Here is an 18,698-nt window from a genome sequence, read left to right as displayed (position 1 = left end):
TACATGTACGAGACGAATAAGAGGTTTGACAATCTGCACTTTAATGGCAACTGAGCAAAGTTTGCTGGAAAAAGGCTGTGTGATACTGTTGAATTCTCACAAATGTGGAGCTTGTGTGGAGATGTCTGCTTTCACATGCGTCAACAAACATTTGAAGCCGTGAGGACCAGCAAAAATGTCCCCAAAAATGTCCCCAATACTACCAGAACAAATATTGGTCCTCTCAGAGATAGAGATACAAGACGCCACACACTCACAATGGCTAAGGGGATGGACATCAGTCAACATATTCATAGTGACACGTATACAACACACACACACACACACACACAAAGACACACGTATACAACACACACACACACACACACACACACACAAAAAATACAAAATACAAACATATATTTGCACACATTCAACCCCCCCCCCCCACACACACACACACACACACACACACACCACCCACACAAGGACACACGTACACACACACACACATTGAGGCGAGCAGCGTTGTCTGGGGAATATTTCTGTTAAAGATGTAATTTAAACACAGAGTTGGAAGATGAAAACCGTCTCCTCTGCCTTATTTACTCTGTACTGTTTCTGTAGCATATATTAGCCCAGTCTATCAACCGACAAAAGCTTTGGATGGAAAAAAACAAACAAATATAATGAAAGATTTCTGCCTGGGCACAATGAAACTTTACATTCCCTGAGGGGCAATTTAGGTAGATGGGAATTTGCTTTCCAACAAGATTATCATCCTCTCTTTTCTCCTCTCTTTCAGAGAGCGGTATTGTCTCCGCTGTGACAAACTGTGTGTGTGTGTGTTTGTGTGTGTTTACGTGTGGATAGAGGATGAGGAGGAGAAGGGGGGGTTAAGTCTGGATTTGATCCCCACTAAAAGGACTGTTTGTTTTACAGCTGACGACCCCGGAGTGTAATCTGGTGCTTAGCTGACTGCTCAATCTCTCCTCTCCTTCATCTCGCTGCTTCCCCTCATCCTTCCTGCCATTCTCTATTCCCTTCATCTCCATCTCTTTCTTACTCACTCAATCGTATCATCCTCTAGCAGCAAGTTAACCCCCCAGCCCTCCTATCTTCTTTCTTCATCCCTTGTCATCTCCTCATTCCTCTCCTCTTTCTTTGCGATGCCAGGAGCGGTTGTTTGCAATTTACGTTTAACTGGATCCATCAGGTCTTGTGTTAAGCGTAAAATTAAGTGGTGTTACATCATACTGTACAGTGTGTGTGTGTTTGTGTGTGTGTGTGTGTGTGTGTGTGTGGGAGGATAGGAAGGAGTGTAGATATGGTTGCAGGCCCTGAAATGTCTCCAAGTGTGTGTTAGGGCCTCTAAATGCGTGTGTGTGTGTCTCTGTGTGTGTGTCTCTGTGTGTGTGTGTGTGTGTGTGTGTGTCAGAAGGATAATAGTAAGTGTATGTTAAACAGGATGATGGTACTGCAGCAGATGAGGGTCATGCTCTGGGACTTAAGGGTCAAATCCTGTTAGAAGTAAGAGGGATCAAGGCTTTAGCAAGACGCTGCCTTTTTTTTACTGCTGCAATATTCACTGACGCTGTGCAACAGGACGTCTGCAAGTGTGTGTTGGTGTGTGTGTGTGTTTGTGTGTGTGTGTGTGTGTGTGTGTGTGTGTGTGTGTGTGTGTGTGTGTGTGTGTGTGGGTGTCTGTGTGTTTGTGAGTGTGTGTGCGTGCATGCGTGCGTGCATGTGTGTATCAAACCACTTCTCCCCCTCAGTAAGAACATGCAAAAACTCTTGTCTAAAACCATTAATGTTTCAGCATTACAATAGTAACTCTGATACCTTCTCACACTTGCTTGCTAATACACCAGTTGTATTTCGTATAAGCTTTGCCCTCTAAGAGCTGCCGCTATTGAGTTAACCCCTTTGGGCCTCCCTCTACTACAATCGCGGTTACTGTATGTCACAGTTTCACACTATGGACTGGCTATGTCTTGTGAGTTGTGCCTTGTTTCTATTCGCAGGGCTAGCACCCCGCCGGCAGTTCTGCAGCTGCCTATCGCCGGAGGAACTGAAGCGGCAGAGGATGGCAGCCGAGCAGACAGTAGGGTAAGGTAAGGAGACCACCAGCAGCGACACCCAGACAGCAGGGGAAGGGATCTCTTTGGCGGGCACAAGTCCACTGACTCACTCCCCCGAAGACGGTTACCTTGCTGGCTCTCCCTCCTCCCCTTTGTGAGGACTGGAACTCGTATCGATGGAGGATTACGGAGTCCCCGCCACAGCGACTGTCTCTGTTACCGGAGGGGAGCACCACACTGCGGATTTCTACTTCTTTCTCCTCCGCAGCGGGCCGGGCTCCCTGCCCATTGCAGGGTTTTTGTTCTTGACCTTTGTGAAGGCTGAGCAGCAATCCCCTCTCTTGAGGGTGGACGGTGGTCCTGCCACGGCGGCAGAGCTTGACCTCCAACCCGCTTCCGACAACCCCTTTTTTTCGGCGGACGGAAGCCAACACCGCCATTTCCCCGAAAACCAGGTCCACACTTGCTTCACTGACCACCCACCGTCCGTGTAACACCTAGGTGGCCACGCCGCTGAACAATACCGCTTTGATAGCATGACTGCTAGCTCTGCTCTCTCCACAATGACCGCCAAGCTTGGGCTGTAACCCGCTAAGGCTGGGGCAGCTGTGAGCTCTAGGTAGTGGAGGGTATGCGGTAACACATCCCCTAGAGAGCTGTGCAACGACGGCTTCGAGATGTTGGCTGCGTTCTGTACCTCTCCAAGCCCTGGCTTCTGCGCCGCCATGGGCAGCACCCACCTGGACCAATCCACTCAATGAAGGAACGCGTGACTCACGCAAGCTAGAGTTGTAAACTTAACGGCCCTTTGAAGGGCCACACAGTTTCCTCCAAAAAGCAGTTTTTTTCCATCTCAGTCAAACCGCCTTTGTCCCTCTTGAACATCTTGCGACCGCTGGGTCTCAAGTTTCACCTCACACACACAAAGACAGGCTCACCGCCACACTGTGTCAGAATTAACGGGCTCTCACACCCACTCAGAGTGTGTGTTTATTGCCAACTCAGTTTTTCTCCACCTCCCTGCTGATTGCTCAGAATGGTGTGAGTGTAGAGTGAACGGCTTGTGAGAATCAAACTACCAATTTTCACAGAGGGCCGATACTGACTGCTAGGAGCTACCCACCAACGTGTGGATCCCACACGTTGGTGGGCAGCTCCTAGCTTGGATAATGACTTGGCTCTGTCTAAAGTGAAATCCTGCGTGGCGGCCATTTCATCCTGCCACAAGGGCTATAGAGAGGTTGGTTTTAAAGCTTGTTTTGAAGGGGGTTGGACAGAAACCTGTGTGCTCTCTCACACCCATATGGGACTTAGCCCTGGTACTACGAGCTCTGGGGAACCCTCCTTTTGAGCCTCTAGCACAAGCCTCTCTCAGGATGCTGTCAGGGAAAACAGTGCTTCTCCTCGCCTCGCCGTCATCCAAGAGGATGAGTGATTTATACGCGTTGTTGGTTTTACCTTCCTGCCTCTCTGTTAAGGGGGACGGGAGCGCGGCCACTTTATAGCCAAACACTTCTTTTACACCAAATGTTTTAACTAGTTCCTTTCTGTCATGCATGTTTTCCCTTGAAGGTTTTTTCCTCCGCCTCATAGCAACAACGCAGAAGAGGCGTCTCACCGACTCTGCCAGGTACGCGCATTATTTCAATATGTTTTACGCACGGCAGATATCAGACGAACACAGCAGCTGTTAGTTCACTACAGAGAGCTCCCAAAGTGTGTCTCTTTCAATGCAGCGGCTGTCCCACTGGCTGTGCGAGGCTATCACCCAGTCCTATAGCACAGAGGGAGCAAAACCCCCTTAGGGCATCCGAGCACACTCTACGAGAGCGCTATCAGCACCCGTGGAACTTTTTTGGGGCATAGCCGTGGCTGACATCTGCACAGCGGCCTCCTGAGCATCCATGTGTCCGTTTGTCATGGGCCTTACAATCAGTATCATGCCAATGCATAATCATGGTTTTTATCAAAATAATATATTACTTGAGACATTAAACTGGTTCAGTGTAAATAGGAAGAGCAATTAGTCTATGTTCTGCTTGTGGACCTTGTGTTGCAGGTGCCATTGACTACATCAGCTAACCCAATAGCGACAGGTCTTAGAGCGCGAAGCCTATGGGAGATAGAACAATAGTTAATAGAACAATAGTTACGTATTATACATCTTTATAAGGTATAATAAAGAGGTATAATACGTAATGGCTCAGTGGTAGAGCGGTTGCCCGCCAATCGGAAGGTTGGTGGTTCGATCCCCGCCCCTGCAGTCATTGTCGAAGTGTCCTTGGGCATGACACTGAACCCCGAGTTGCCCCCGGTGCTGCGCATCGGAGTGTGAATGTGTGTGAATGTTTATCTGATGAGCAGGTGGCACCATGTACGGCAGCCCCAGCCACAGTGTATGAATGTGTGTGAATGATGAATGTTTCCTGTAGATGTAATAAGCGCTTTGAGCAGTTGTTAAGACTGGAAAAGCGCTATATAAATACAGCACATTTACATTTACATATCTAGATTCTATGACTCTAGCGTAGCCCTCTAAGATTCAGGCCACCTGCTTCACCAACGTTGGTTGAAGAAAAATGCTGAAGTTGGCAGCAGTTGTATGGTCGCGCAACTGTGATATACAGTAACTGTGGATGTAACAGAGGCCCATCCAGGGCACAAGGGTCCTGAAAGAAATCTTCACAACTGCGCATGCGAGAAGGGGTTAACCTCAAAGCAACAGCTTTTAGAGTGCTATGCCTATACTCATAGATTCTGGAGTTACAATACATTTGTTGTGATCAATTAGGAGTCCAGTGAGGTGTTGATTTTGGAGTTTGCATCCATCTTTTATTCTAGCTTAGAGGATAGCTTTTTTGACCAAGGTCATTAAATATCCACCACTCCAAAACATTAGGGGTGGGAATCACCAGAGGCCTCACGACACAATGCTTATGTCATGATATGAGATTTAAGCTTTTTTTTTTAAATTTGAAACTTATATGTTGCAATGTATTACCTTTTTTTCAACTTCAACATTTTCCGAATTTCAAATGATGTACCCAAAAGGAAACTTAGTCAATATGTTTTTTTCTAAAAAGATTAATTTCTCTCTTTGTTCATCTCAGTTAAATTTAATTGCTGCAAATGGGATGAAAAGCAGACAAACTGAAAAACACATTTATAATAAAAGATCCATACCTGGTGTTTGTGTATCGGTACAGTACTGCCATGGAAAATATCGTGATACTATGCTGTATCGATTTTTATACAATATGTTCATCAAACCCTACACAAAACCAATGCTGCAGACTGAGGAAAATATAATTTATTTCTCTCCATGTACCCAAATCAGTCAACTTGTCACCATGGAGAACAACAACAAGTCCCAGTTTTCATACAGTTACTAGTGTGCATAACACAGTTTGATCAGCAAACAACAGAGAGACATAAAACACAGTATCCAGTACAGGTTACAATTACAAAAACAACAAACAAAAAAGATCTGAAAAACTGAAAATACAGTACAGAAAATGCTAGACTTACCTGGTTAATTTTGTATATAATTGTATACATTTGTACAATTAGTGTTTTGCAAATCATTGTGTGTATTGTTTTGCAAAAATGTGAGGCTAGCATTTAGCTTATAGTGGTGCATGTCTGGGCCAACGTTTGCTCCTCGAGTGTGTAAGGTTTTGATAATTGTGTATTACTTTTGATTTCAGTGTGTAAGCAATTGCCAAAACTGTAATATTATGAAGACATGCTACAGGCCAATGACCCATGATCTGCATCAATAATGATATTTTTGTCCTTGTAAGTTATTTTCTTCAAGTGAACTTACATAAATCGTTAAAACGTGTCTGTGTAATAACTTAATACAGCTTTGCAATAAAACAAAAGCAGGAGATCACGTAGAAGTACTTCACTTCTCAGATGGGTTACACAGCAATGAAAACAGTAAAATCACACACAAGGCAAGTTAATACAACATATAATAAATTAAGCATTTATTGTGTCAGGATGAACTTCTTAAACAGGGGTGGAAGAAGCATTCAGATGTCTTACTTAAGAGACAGTAGGAATATCACAGCGTAGAAAACTACAAATAGAAGTCCTACATGCAAATTCTTACTTAAGTAAAAGTACAGTATTAGTATCAGAATATTTACTTATCATGCAGGATGGAATATTACATTATTGGATTATAATTATTGATGTTGCAGATGGTAGAGCTGGGGCTAATTAAAACTACTTCATATACATATTAAAGTAAAATATATTATCATTTATTAGTAGGTTGCATATTTTTGCATTCATCTGAATCTGCAAAATAAGTAAGTAACATAACATAGCAGTCAATTAAACAAAGGGTTGTAAAAGTACAATATTTTCCTCTGAAATGTAGTGGACATAAAATGGAACTTCTCAAGTAAAGTACAAGCACCTCAAAATTGAACTTAAGTATAATGTTTGAAGAAATTGCATGACTTTTTACTGACTTCTGGTGCATTGTGGCACATTAAAGATTATTAGGTGATTAAGAGCATATAATGTATTTGTTCATATGCTGTAATAATGGGACTAAACATTATCAAAGAAAGTTGGAAATCTGAGTACGATCCATTTTGGATCTTATACGGTGGGGCTCAAAAGTTTGGGCACCCCAGGGAAAAATTTGCATTATTGTACATAATGTCAGGCACCCCCCGCTCTGACTCTGTTTGCTGTCTGTATGTCTGTTTTCTCTGTCTGTAACGTCACGGATCCTGTTGGCAAGCAACCTGGGGAGGCTAAACTCGCATTGGAGGAGTGGCGGCATTGGTTGGAGGGTACCTCACAATCATTTGTGGCCTGGACCGACCATAAGAAGAATATGTTAGGTCGGCCAGACGACTCAATCCTCAGCAGGCCCGGTGGGCACTATTCTTCATCGTCGTTTTAACTTCCCACTCACTTTCAGGCCCGGTTCTCGGAACGGCAAGCCTGATGCCTCGTCCTTCATGTACTCCGTACTGGAGGAGAAGGAAGTGGAGAGAGGGGTCATCTTGCCACGGGACAAGGTAATCGGCGCCGTCCCCTGGAGGGTCGAAGAGGAAGTATTGGGCGCTCTGCGCAACCAACCGGACCCAGGTAACGGACCGCCGGGTTGACTTTTCATCCCTGAGACTGTCCGCTCTAATGTACTTTTGTGGGCACATTCTGCCAACACCTCATGTCATCCTGGTGTGGCGCGCACTATGGCCATGCTTCGGAGACGTTACTGTTGGCCTGCCATGGGTGAGGATACTTGTGTTTTTGTTTCTGTATGTCCTGTTTGTGCACAGAAACAAGGGATCCAATCGGCCTGCTGTGGGCCTTCTGCGACAACTGCCTATTCCTCGTCGCCCATGGTTGCATCTGGCGCTGGACTTTGTTACTGGGTTACCGCCATCTGAAGGTAATACCGTGATTGTCACTGTTGTAGACAGATTTAGTAAATTCACCCATTATCCGCCTCTGCCTAAACTTCTGCCAAGGAGACAGCCAGGATTTTGGGAGGGAGGTTTTCCGGGTCCATGGTCTACCTTGTGACATTGTTTCGGACCGTGGTCCCCAATTCACGTTGGCGGAATGGAAGGTATTTTGCTCCGCTATCGGCGCCACCGTTAGCCTGTCATCTGGGTTTCATCCTCAAACTAATGGTCAAGCAGAAAGGGACCAGAACCAGAAGATGGAGACCACACTACGTTGCCTGGTGTCCGCTAACCACAGCTCCTGGGCTTCCCAGCTTCCTTGGGTGGAATATGCTCACAACACGCTTCCCACGTCCGCTACTGGTATGTCTCCATTTCAATGTGTGTATGGTTATCAACCCCCTTTATTTCCATCGCAGGAGAAGGACCTGGCGGTGCCATCTGTTCAGGCTGCCAAAGGACCTGGCACCGTGCTCGGACTGCCTTGTTGAGGGTTTCTGGTCAATACCAGACCCACGCCAATTGCCACCGCCTTCCGGCGCCACGTTACTCTGTGGGGGACAGAGTGTGACTCGGGACTTGCCCCTGCGGACTGTATCTCGGAAGTTGTTGTCCCGGTTCATTGGCCCATTCACTGTGGAGCGCCTTTTAAATCCTGCGGTGGTCAGATTGACGCTGCCTCGCTCACTCAAGGTACATCCTGCTTTCCATGTTTCACGGCTAAAACCTGTTCTGCTTAGTCCCCTGTTGCCTCCTTTAGCTCGTCCTCCGCCTCCGTGTATGGTTGACGGGGGTCCCGTTTACACGGTTAATCGCATCATGGACTCCCGGCGGCGGGGTCGTGGGTTTCAGTACCTGGTGGACTGGGAGGGGTACGGACCGGAAGAGAGGTGCTGGATTCCTCGTTGCCAGATTCTGGATGAAGGCTTGTTACGGGACTTTTACAGTTGCCAGCCCGGTGCTCCGGGTGGTCCGCCTGGAGGCATTCGTCGAAGGGGGGTACTGTCAGGCACCCCCCGCTCTGACTCGGTTTGCTGTCTGTATGTCTGTTTTCTCTGTCTATAACGTTACGGTTCCTGTTACCAAGCAACCTGGGGAGGTGTGGTCTCCTTCATTCATCCACACTATCACCTGTTCTGGCTCAGCCTAATTACCAGCACCCACCTTTGTCTCATCGTCCTCACCACCAGCTCTTATACTGTGACCTGACATTCAGTCCCTGTCGGATCGTTAGTCTTCCTTGTTTGTGTATGGCGGCTCATCTGACTTTTGCTAGTTTTTCTTTTGCTTTGTGTCTGTCTTCGTGTTTGGTAACGTATCTCTGTCTCTGCTCCTCCGTCATAGAAATTCTCCTATGGACCATCATCACTCTACTAACCTCCGGATTCATCTTCACTCCCCTGCTGCCACAGCCTTTCCCCAACTACACCTTGTTTAGTCATCTGGCTCACGGACTATCATCAATAAACTCTTGTTGGTTTCACTCATTGTCTGCGTTTGGGTGGTTTCTGCCAGCCAGGTTTGACACATAAAGAAGCCAAGAAAAGATGGAAAAATCTCCAGGCCAAGGCCTCAGATGAAAGATTAGACATTCGTATTATATGTCACAAAAAGTTAGATTTTTTTTCCATCATTTGCACTTTCAAAATAACAGAAAACAAAAAAATGTCATCTGCAAAAGGTTAGGCTCCCTGTAGAGTTGATACCTTGTACTGCCCCCTTTGGCAAGTATCACAGCGTGGAAATGCTTCTTCTAGCCAGCCAAGAGTCTTTCAATTCTTGTTTGAGGTCTCTTTGCCCATTCTTCCTTACAAAAGTCTTCCAGCTCCTTGAGATTTCTGTCACGCACTGCTCTTTTAAGGTCTATCCATAGATTTTCAATTAAGTTGAAGTCAGGAGACTGTGAAGGCCATGGCAAAACCTTCAGTTTATGCCTCATGATGTAATCCACTGTGGATTTTGAGGTGTGTTTAGGGTCATTATCCATTTGTAGAAGCCATACTCTCTTTAACTTCAGCTTTTTCACAGATGGCATCAAGTTAATGACCAAAATTTGCTGAAACTTTATTGAATCCATTTTTCCTTCTACTCGTGAAATGTTCCCTGTGCCACTGGCTGCAATACAACCCCAAAGCGTGATTTATCCATCCCCATGCTAGGTCACCTTAGCTACGCGTGATGATGTATTTTCAACGCGACTCACAACAGCACGTCAGCTAATTGCCACAGCAAGAAGAAATGTTTTGTTTCAAAAGAAGCTGAAGGAAGCAACAAAAATCACTGCTGAAAAAAAACAGGAGTTTGGGAATTCCAACGGAGTTCAGACGTCGAGATGACTGTTGTTTGCAGACACAAAAGGGTAAGTTAAGTTTCCTGGTAACGTTAGCTAACATTAGCATGTGCTAGGGGCCCCGTTCAGTATTTACTATACGCTAGCATTATATAAAGTACTTGAACTTTAGCAACCACGATTACACACCAACATGTGTGCTGTGTACTGTTTGTGTTTCAGAGCATTCACGCTTTGCAAAATTGCCGCCGCAGACCGTCTCGTGGGCAATGTCCGACCGGTGAGATCTCTGGTTCTGACCTGCTGGGCTTTGTATAATCTTTATGAGAGTCATGGAGAGGCTTATGACAACGACTGGGATGCATCTGGGACAGCAGAGCCAGGGGGACACTATCACAGGGTGCAGAGGAAGAAAACCGGGATGTTCAGGAGGGTTTTATGAGCTACTTGAAAAGTAAATACTTTTCTTTGGTAAATTGTCTTGTTTTTCTTAAGTAACAGTGTGCAATATTGGAAACGACATAAAGCCCGTAATAGCCCTTAATATTGAACAGCTGAAAAGTGAGAATAGTGCACAGAGTAGATAATCTGTCGGTGTCTGGCTAGATTTTTTTTAAATGTTGCGTTTGTTCTGGACACACACTCCGCACTCTTGTTCGCTAAAAACGCAGTGATCCGACCAACCAGTAGTCTGCATTTTTCCACGTCACCTTTTGGTATTGCCTCAGCTCGCTTGGAACCTCGACTGAGGAAGTACTAAAAATAGTCCCTGGTAGCAGGTCCCAGGGACATTTTTTCGTAATGGCAAACCAAAAAAGGCGAGTAGAGTCGAGACGTGTTGAGTAGATACCACGCAGTGGATAACCACTATTTATGTTCATTTGCTAACTTCAAACGCTGATTTTTGTGGTGAAGACGTAGAAGAGGTTTTCTTCTGATGACTCTTCCATGAAAACCATATTTGTTCAAGTATCTCTTTGTAGTGGAATGGTGTACCACAACTCCAGTGTCTGCCAGGTCTTTCTGGATGGATCGTGCAGTCAAACGTGGGTTTTGACTTGCTTTTCTCACAATCCTGCAAGCTGTTCTGTCAGATATTTTTCTTGGTCTTCCAGATCTTGCTTTAACTTCCACTGTTCCTAAACACAGGATATTGGCATCTGAAAACGCTTCGCTTCTCCTGCTTTGTGAGCGTCAACTATTTTCAGTTTCAGTTTTCTAGACAACTGCTTAGAAGAACCCATGGTGCTGATTGTTGGGACAAGGTCAGATGAGTCTGGGCATTTAAAACCTTAAGATTGACATCACCTGGTCTTTCCAGACGATGATTGAGAACAATCCATGATACTGTCAGGTCTCAGCTTTCCAAAGGGTACGGTGCATGCTATAATCTCTGCAGGGTGCCCAAACTTTTGCAGACGCCATTTTCTTTTCTTTGTTATTTTGAAAGTGTAAATGATGGAAATAAAAATCTAACTTTTGTTACATATTATACAAATGTGTAATCTGTCAATTGATGCCTTTTGGACATTTTTCCATCTTTTGGCTTCTTTATGCACATTAATACAAATTTCTACCTGGGGTACCCAAACTTCCGAGCCCCACTGTAGGGGTTATTTGAGGACTAATAAAGATGTGAACAGAGTTTAAGTGTACAGGCTTGTTTCAGAAGTAAAAAAGGATTTTAGGTTTTGTACAAAAGAATTCTTAATTTTCAAAGTAAAATAAACATTGAATGAAAAATATTCAAGGAATGTGCATATGCATAAAATGTATGAACACAGTACCAGAGTAAATGTTACATCCCACTACAGGTGATTACATGTTATTGCAACACATTGATTTGACAGACACATTTGTTTAAAGCAGGTTTTAGTCTCTTGCTCAAGGCCACGTGTTTGATAATATATATAACACGCATTTACTTTGCAAAATAAATAACAGTGAGGAGTACAAGACGTGTCATAGAAGAAGCCAAAAACAATAACATATTATGCTGGCACTTATATGATAAAGGACTTAAAGGGAGATTTTGAGGAGAATTGCTGTATATGTTAATGCAGGACCATGTTTGTTTCTTTGTTTGCATGTGGGTTAAGTGCATGAGAAAATGTGCACATTGATGATAAAAGGAATAACAAAAAATAGCTAAGTAGGTAATAAATAAATTGAGGGTAAAGTAATAAAGAAAAATATATATATAAATATATAGTGTAACAGCATTTTTGCCTAGCTGGACCTAATATCTTGTCACATATTCTTTAGTGTAGGCTGTGATTTCTCTTAATACCATGTTCTCTCAGATTTTTGGCATCAGAAACACATACAAAACCCATTAAAAAATGCTTTGTCACAAGGGGATGATGCAAAAGCCATTACCGTTCCAACACTGGATTTGTTGTTTAGCCGCATTTTCAAAGGCTCGAGTCATGCTGTTAAAAGAATTATTCTCATTAAAAACATTTTCCCCTAATGATTGGGTTAGCCAAATAGCAATACAAATTGTTCCTCATCTGTGAAGTGAAATGCAAAAAGCATTGCAATTTTACATTGCAGTACACACATACTGTAAGACAGGCACAAATAAAAAGATTTACAGCAAATTTTATTTCCTTTCTCCTTTCCGACTGACACCATCTTATGACTTCCACATCAGCTGGATTGTCACTAAAGAAACCAGGGAAACTATCAAGATGCAAGAGAAAATGAAAGTGGAGCGTGGCGACAGAAACATTCCCTAAGGAGGCAAAGCGGTATGATATCGTGAATGAAAAATTAAGTCAAGAAAATGTAATAAAATTAACCTGAGGCACTTTGAGTAGCAGTGTGTCCATGTGAGAGAATGGCTGAGTGTGTTTGTTGCGTTACAGAATAAAAGAAAGCTTATGCTCTCACTTAAAACCAGAAGGTTATGTGACCAATTGTCTGCCTCCTTTCCTAGGGCTTTTTTAGTTTTCCCCCTCCACTTTCTGGTCTCTCAGCCTCCCTGGTTTGTGGTGCTCTCAGGGGAGCTGTGGTTTCTGAAAGGTTTCTCAATGTCCTTAATCCCTCCATCTCTTTGTGTCCAGGCAAAAGATATATCCGCATGAAACTCAAGAGGCCGACAGGGGCCAAGTTGCGTGAGAAAAAAATGGATGAGCTTCTTTCCAACATTTTGTGGGATTAGGAGAAAAAAGAAGTTCATTTTACTTTGTAACTAAACTAATTGGGCTTATTTTTAAAGAACGTCACAAAGCCTTGAATTAGTGGTTCTAAAACTGGAGTCATTCAGGTTCAGCATTAAGTTTGATTTCACACATTTTAATAACTATGAATTCTCCCAATTAAAAGGGCATGACAGCTGTAATCATGGGAATCAGGAACCAACATTATTTCCAAACCTATACTCCATAGACAGATTTTTTTTTTCTATTGTGGGGCAGCTAAAGTAATTGGAAGAAAAAAATGGGGAGATCAAAAAATATATCCACATGTGTGTTCAGGATAAGATAAACACACAAATAGCATTAAATTGGTGTATAGTGGTATTAACTATTACAATCAGCTATAGCTACAATAGGCTGACTGCATAGTACACGCCACTAAGTTCATAACTTTAGCCATACAACATTAAAACCCTTTCTTTTTATCAATTGACTGCATGAAGTAGTTACCAAGCAGAGAAGTTGAAATAGTTAGCTAAAAGAAATGGTTAAAACGGTGAAATAAAAGTAACGGCCAAGCTGTTTAAACAGTTAGCAGAAATTAATGGATAAGCTGTTTAAACGGTTAGCGTAACGGATAAACGGTAAACAATTAGCCAAAAATAATGGAAAGGTGGAAAATAGTTAGCTAAAATTAATGGGTTAACAGCTAAAAGTAAAAGATAAACGGTAACAGCTAGCTAAAATCAATGGATATACAGTTTAAAGAGTTAATGAGTTAAAATTAATGGATACAGTTGAAATGGTTAACTAAAAGTAACAGGTAAACTAAAACAACTAAAAGGTAATGGATAAACTAAAACGATTACCTAAAAGTAATGGATAAACTAAAACGGTTAGCTAAAAGTAACGGATAAACTAAAATGGTTAGCTAAAATTAACGGATGCATTTAAAAAGTTTGCTAAAAGTAACGGATAAACTATAAACAGTTAGCTAAAAGAAACGGTAATGGTCAAATGGTCAGAATTTGTTAAATCTGTGGAGAAACTCTTTGTTGAAGCAACAGATAAATGGCTGAAAGCCAAATCCAATAACATGGCACAAGTGCGGGACAAAGGCAGTATACAATTAAAGAAAAAGAGATTATTGAATAATGCGAGCTCCCAAGATATTTATGATGCAACAATTTGACTTTCTTTGCAGGCACGTTTACTTCACATCGCTGCATCATAAAAGTTAGTTTTTAAACATTATTTGAGGTTTACCCTACTTTAAGCCTAAACTGAGACAGCTTTTTTCGAATAAATAAAATGGAACAAAGTGACATTATCTTCAATAAAATCTCAAATCAATTGTGTGGGTAAATAAAAAGAACTCACGTTAGTTGTTTTGTACATTATGTCTTTATTTGTGTGTAAACAAACTCTGAAAAGAGCATCAGCCAGGTTCTTGATTATTGGCTTTAACATGATTGATTTCTTTTGCAGTGATAGATAAAACATGATCGCTGCACTGCTAAAAAGAAATGGTATTCCTTAAACAGGTCATGTTAATTCTGTCCTTCAATCTCATTTTTTTCCCCCCAATCACAGTCCTGAAAAGTAATGCTCTGACCATAACTTGAAACTGGCAGATCATTGTATTGATTTCAAAAAGGAAAAACACGTCCTTGGTCCAGTCTTAAAAGAAAGTGGAATAATCTCACTACGTAACAGACTTTTCCACAATAAATAAGATTTTAGGACTTGATAAATTACTTATTTGTGGCCTTTTGCGGCATGTAGAACGGTACATATTAACGGTTTGCGACCTCAGTTCAGTCTCATGGTAGCTTCCTCCCCTCTTACTTGGTGTATGCAGTGTTTCTTACTATTGTATAAGGTGTGTGTGGGAGAGAGAGAGAGAAAGAGAGAGAGAGAGAGAGAGAGAGAGAGAGAGAGAGAGAGAGAGAGAGAGAGAGAGAGAGAGAGAGAAATGCCATTGGGTCATGTTTTGTTGGTGCGAGTATGTCATGTTTGTGGTTAAAGATTTGGACATTACGTTAAGAGGCTTATTGGGTTAGTAGTTCATCAAATCATTAAATATGCAACAGGTGAATAGTTACATTAAAAAAATAACCTTCTTAAAAACAACAAATAAAAAAGTTCACAGCAATTACAGCATTTAGTGTTAAGCTGGGAGCAATGTAATTCGCTTAGTTATTTCCTTTGTACATAAACAACAAATATATTTACAACTAAAACTAAAAAACACATACTTCATAACAGAAGAAATGTTACCACATTCAGAACCACAGACAGAGAAGTCATGATTAAACGGAGTGAGAATGTACAATGTGTTTAAGGTTACTAACCTAGTCTGACTGGCATTAGGCTTTGTGTGGTAGGTAGAGCTTTCCTCTTTTACAGATATTCCACTGGCCTTAAGGTGTACACTCCATCTGGAACCGACCAAGAGGAAGCTCAGACTCAGCCTCAATCTTCAATGACAAAAGCTGGACATATTTTCACCATGAATGGTCTCAATTGCAATACACTGAGTTTAGCAACATGGCGCTTTCATACAGATTGCACTTTATTTGAGCTCTGATGCATTTACATGTACATCCTAAAGTTGCTATCAGGAGCTCTTAAAGCCTGAAGTAGAGTATTTGTAAGGGCTCACCATTTTGTCTGTTTTCACAGATTCAACTCGAGAGAACAAAACATACAGAGGACCTTAAAATTCCACTGATAGTCCTCTCCAAACAAATATGTAGTGTGGTTTGCAAGCATTAAACCAACAACGGAAAGCCATTCCAAAAGACATCTCAGACTTCCAGGGTTTGTGGGTAAAAGGAGGCAAATATCAACTTAGTAACAGCAAATAGCTCTTCATGTTTCATATTTTGGTGTGTTTCGGAAAGCCAAGCAGAACCAAGGTCATTGAGATATGGTTAAAAAAGTAAACCTGTCTTTTGAAAAAGGAATGGAGTTTAATGCCAGGTTCGGCCTTTAATATGTCAATTGGAGATATGTGATTGAACAGAGCATTTAGGCATGACGGGAAAATAAAAATAATAAAATGATAAAAGTTGTTGGCTATAGCTGGCAGAAGGGAAAGCTGTAGATACATGTGTTGTTACACTCTTTACAGGACCAGAACAAAATATCCAGAAAATTGGTTTGCTGGTCTGTCTTTGAAAAGAGAGTCTGGGATGCCTTAAAGATGACACTAAAAGAGCATCCTCCTTTTGTTGTGGGCCGGTATGCATTTATGTGGCTTGTGTGTGTGTGTGTGTGTGTGTGTGTGTGTGTGTGTGTGTGTGTGTCTTGAATCCTTCTACCGCACAACCTTTTAAGGCTTTCAAGCTGCTTTGGATCAAAGTCAGTCCCAGGGCATAATTTAGCAGAAAAACTAACGTACTGCTGAATTCAATTTTTCAGACACATTTCAACACCTACTTAATCTTTTGCTTCACAAAAAGGAAACTGATGTCCCTCCAGCCACTTGTCTTCAACTGGCATCGATTTGTTAGCGTCATCTGACTTCATTACCGCTTTCGCAAAATCGTTTGTTTTTAGCAATTTCAAAAATTGTTAAATGTTTTAAATAATACTAAACCTAACGTCAAATTAGGATTGAAGAGGGAGCGTCTGCTCCTGAACAAAAACAAGGGCATAATTTACATGTTAGACTTAGCTTGAAGCCCCCATCTTAGAAGTTGCGAGAGTGCAACCGATGTGCCCCAGACTGAAGTCAAAATGTATTAACAGCGCAGGCGGGAAAGAGAAGAAGAAAAATTTGTTCGAATTTTTACAGTGTTAAAACGAACCTAACCCTTGCCACGAGATTAGAACAGATAAACAGTACAATAGGCTATATGCATCATCATAGTTACCGTAAGATATATAGCAGTCGCAACCACCGCCATCCAGTTGTCGAAACACATTTGACTAAAAGGGAGGGGACAGGGCGAGGAGAACTTTCTCTTTCTTGAGTTGGGTTGGGTTTAAATAAATATTCGGTTTTATAGTGTGTGTGTTTTTCTTCAAAGCCATCTTCTCTCCGGCCTAGCGGGTTGGGAAGAGGGTGTGCAGGGTTGGAGGGAGCTCTATGTGAAGTTCTGGAGGGGCTGGCTGACCCTCATGCAGGCCCAGTAGAAGGCCCGGACCAAGGTGACAAGAACCAGGAGCAACAATGCGGCCCATGAGGCGTAAATCCCCTGGTAGGTCTGAGCCTTTGCCCACGTTCCAGCCTGAAGATGACAACACAACAGAGTAAGTGGCAGAAAATCTGATGTTGCTCAATAAGCCTTTCCAAAAAAAAAAAAAAAAGGGGAATTATAAGCACATTCTGTGTATGATGATTATAATGAGCCAGCTCCAGTCCAATGAGGCAACAAGCAACCATGCACCAGAGAGCTAAAGCTACAATTACGCTTGAAAATGTTCCACGCATTTATAATTTGACCCATTTACGTTGATCGCAAATTGAACAAAATTCCAGCCAAGTATCCAGTGATTTTTATAGTTCAAGGATGAAGCAGTGGTTCATTATGACAGCATTACAGTATATCAAACACAAATTCCCTTACTGCAACTACTAATTATGCATCCATAGTCTGTAATTAATCCACCTGCACCAGACTGATGCAATGACACCGTTTTAAATGCACACATTTCCATGGAAATATTTATAGTGCATACGGAAAGTATTCACAGCGCTTTGCTTTTTCCACATTTTGTTATGTTATAGCCTTATTCCAAAACGGATTCAATTAATTTTTTCCTCAATATTCTACACACAATACCCCATAATGACAACATGAAAAAAAATTTTTTTAAATGTTTGCAAATTTATTAAAAATAAAGTTACATTAGGTCAATGGAAAGTTAGAAATCAAACGTAAATGAGTGTACATCATGCATGGAATACAACTGCATTATTTTGAAGTTTTTAGTTGTTGCTTTTCTTGTTTGTCAACATATGCAGCTTCTTCTTCTTTGGTTGCAAGTTACAATTAAAAAGAAGTAGAAGATATGCAATGCAATGTGTTCGACCCAATATATCCATGGTCAGACCCACGTCGGCGAGTTGCAAACTCAGGAGAGAAGTTAGCATGGACGTGAATGAGCGGTTCTACCTTGGCTTATAGGAAAAAAAAGAAAGTTCGATACAGAGTGCCAAGTTTGGAACCAAACATGAACTTCCAAGTATTTCTTTACTGAAGTGAAAGGTAAAGCATTGTGCTTAGTTTGCGGAGAACAGATTGCTGTGTTTAAGGGTTCTAATTTGAATCGCCACTACAATACCACGCAGAGAAATACAACTTGACTGATGCAGAGCGGGCACAGACATCTGAAGCTTTGTTAGTTAAGCTACATTAATCCATTTTGGATAAATGCTGTAACACAATGAAAAGTGGAAAAAGTGAATCGCTTTGAATACTTTACGTATACACTATAATACTCCAGAGTGACTGAGGGGGTAAGAGAGAAAATAGCTTCCCCATCAAGCTTTTGAGTGTGCAGTTGCTCAGAAGAAAACTATTTAATGAAAATGGTTAAAGTGACTTTGAGAGAACCCACAGGGAGTTTATGAGTATATTGAAACATGAATTCCTGTTTCGAAGTCACAACACTAGAGCAAAGCTAATATGGGTAGAGAGTCAAAATAAAATGATGAAACTTGATTTATGAGGCATTTTTTTCATATACAGTGGGTACGGAAAGTATTCAGACCCCTTTAAATTTTTCACTCTTTGTTTCATTGCAGCCTTTTTCC

General features: G+C 42.0%; 1 protein-coding gene across 1 annotated transcript in view; it reads right to left on the bottom strand.

Moving 5' to 3' along the window:
* Nucleotides 1-15,605: 15,605 nt before the first annotated feature.
* pip4p1a (phosphatidylinositol-4,5-bisphosphate 4-phosphatase 1a) overlaps nucleotides 15,606-18,698 on the bottom strand; it is an 18,970-nt gene continuing 15,877 nt past the window's right edge. The window contains exon 7 of the mRNA XM_034886921.1: nucleotides 15,606-17,169. Coding sequence (XP_034742812.1) covers nucleotides 17,026-17,169 — 144 coding nt within the window. The 3' untranslated portion in view covers nucleotides 15,606-17,025. The remainder of the gene's footprint in view (nucleotides 17,170-18,698) is intronic.

Source organism: Etheostoma cragini, chromosome 12 (genome assembly GCF_013103735.1).
Source record: "Etheostoma cragini isolate CJK2018 chromosome 12, CSU_Ecrag_1.0, whole genome shotgun sequence".
Taxonomy (NCBI): Eukaryota; Metazoa; Chordata; class Actinopteri; order Perciformes; family Percidae; genus Etheostoma; species Etheostoma cragini.
Note: the sequence above shows the minus strand (reverse complement) of the source record. Positions and strands in the feature narration are given on the sequence as shown.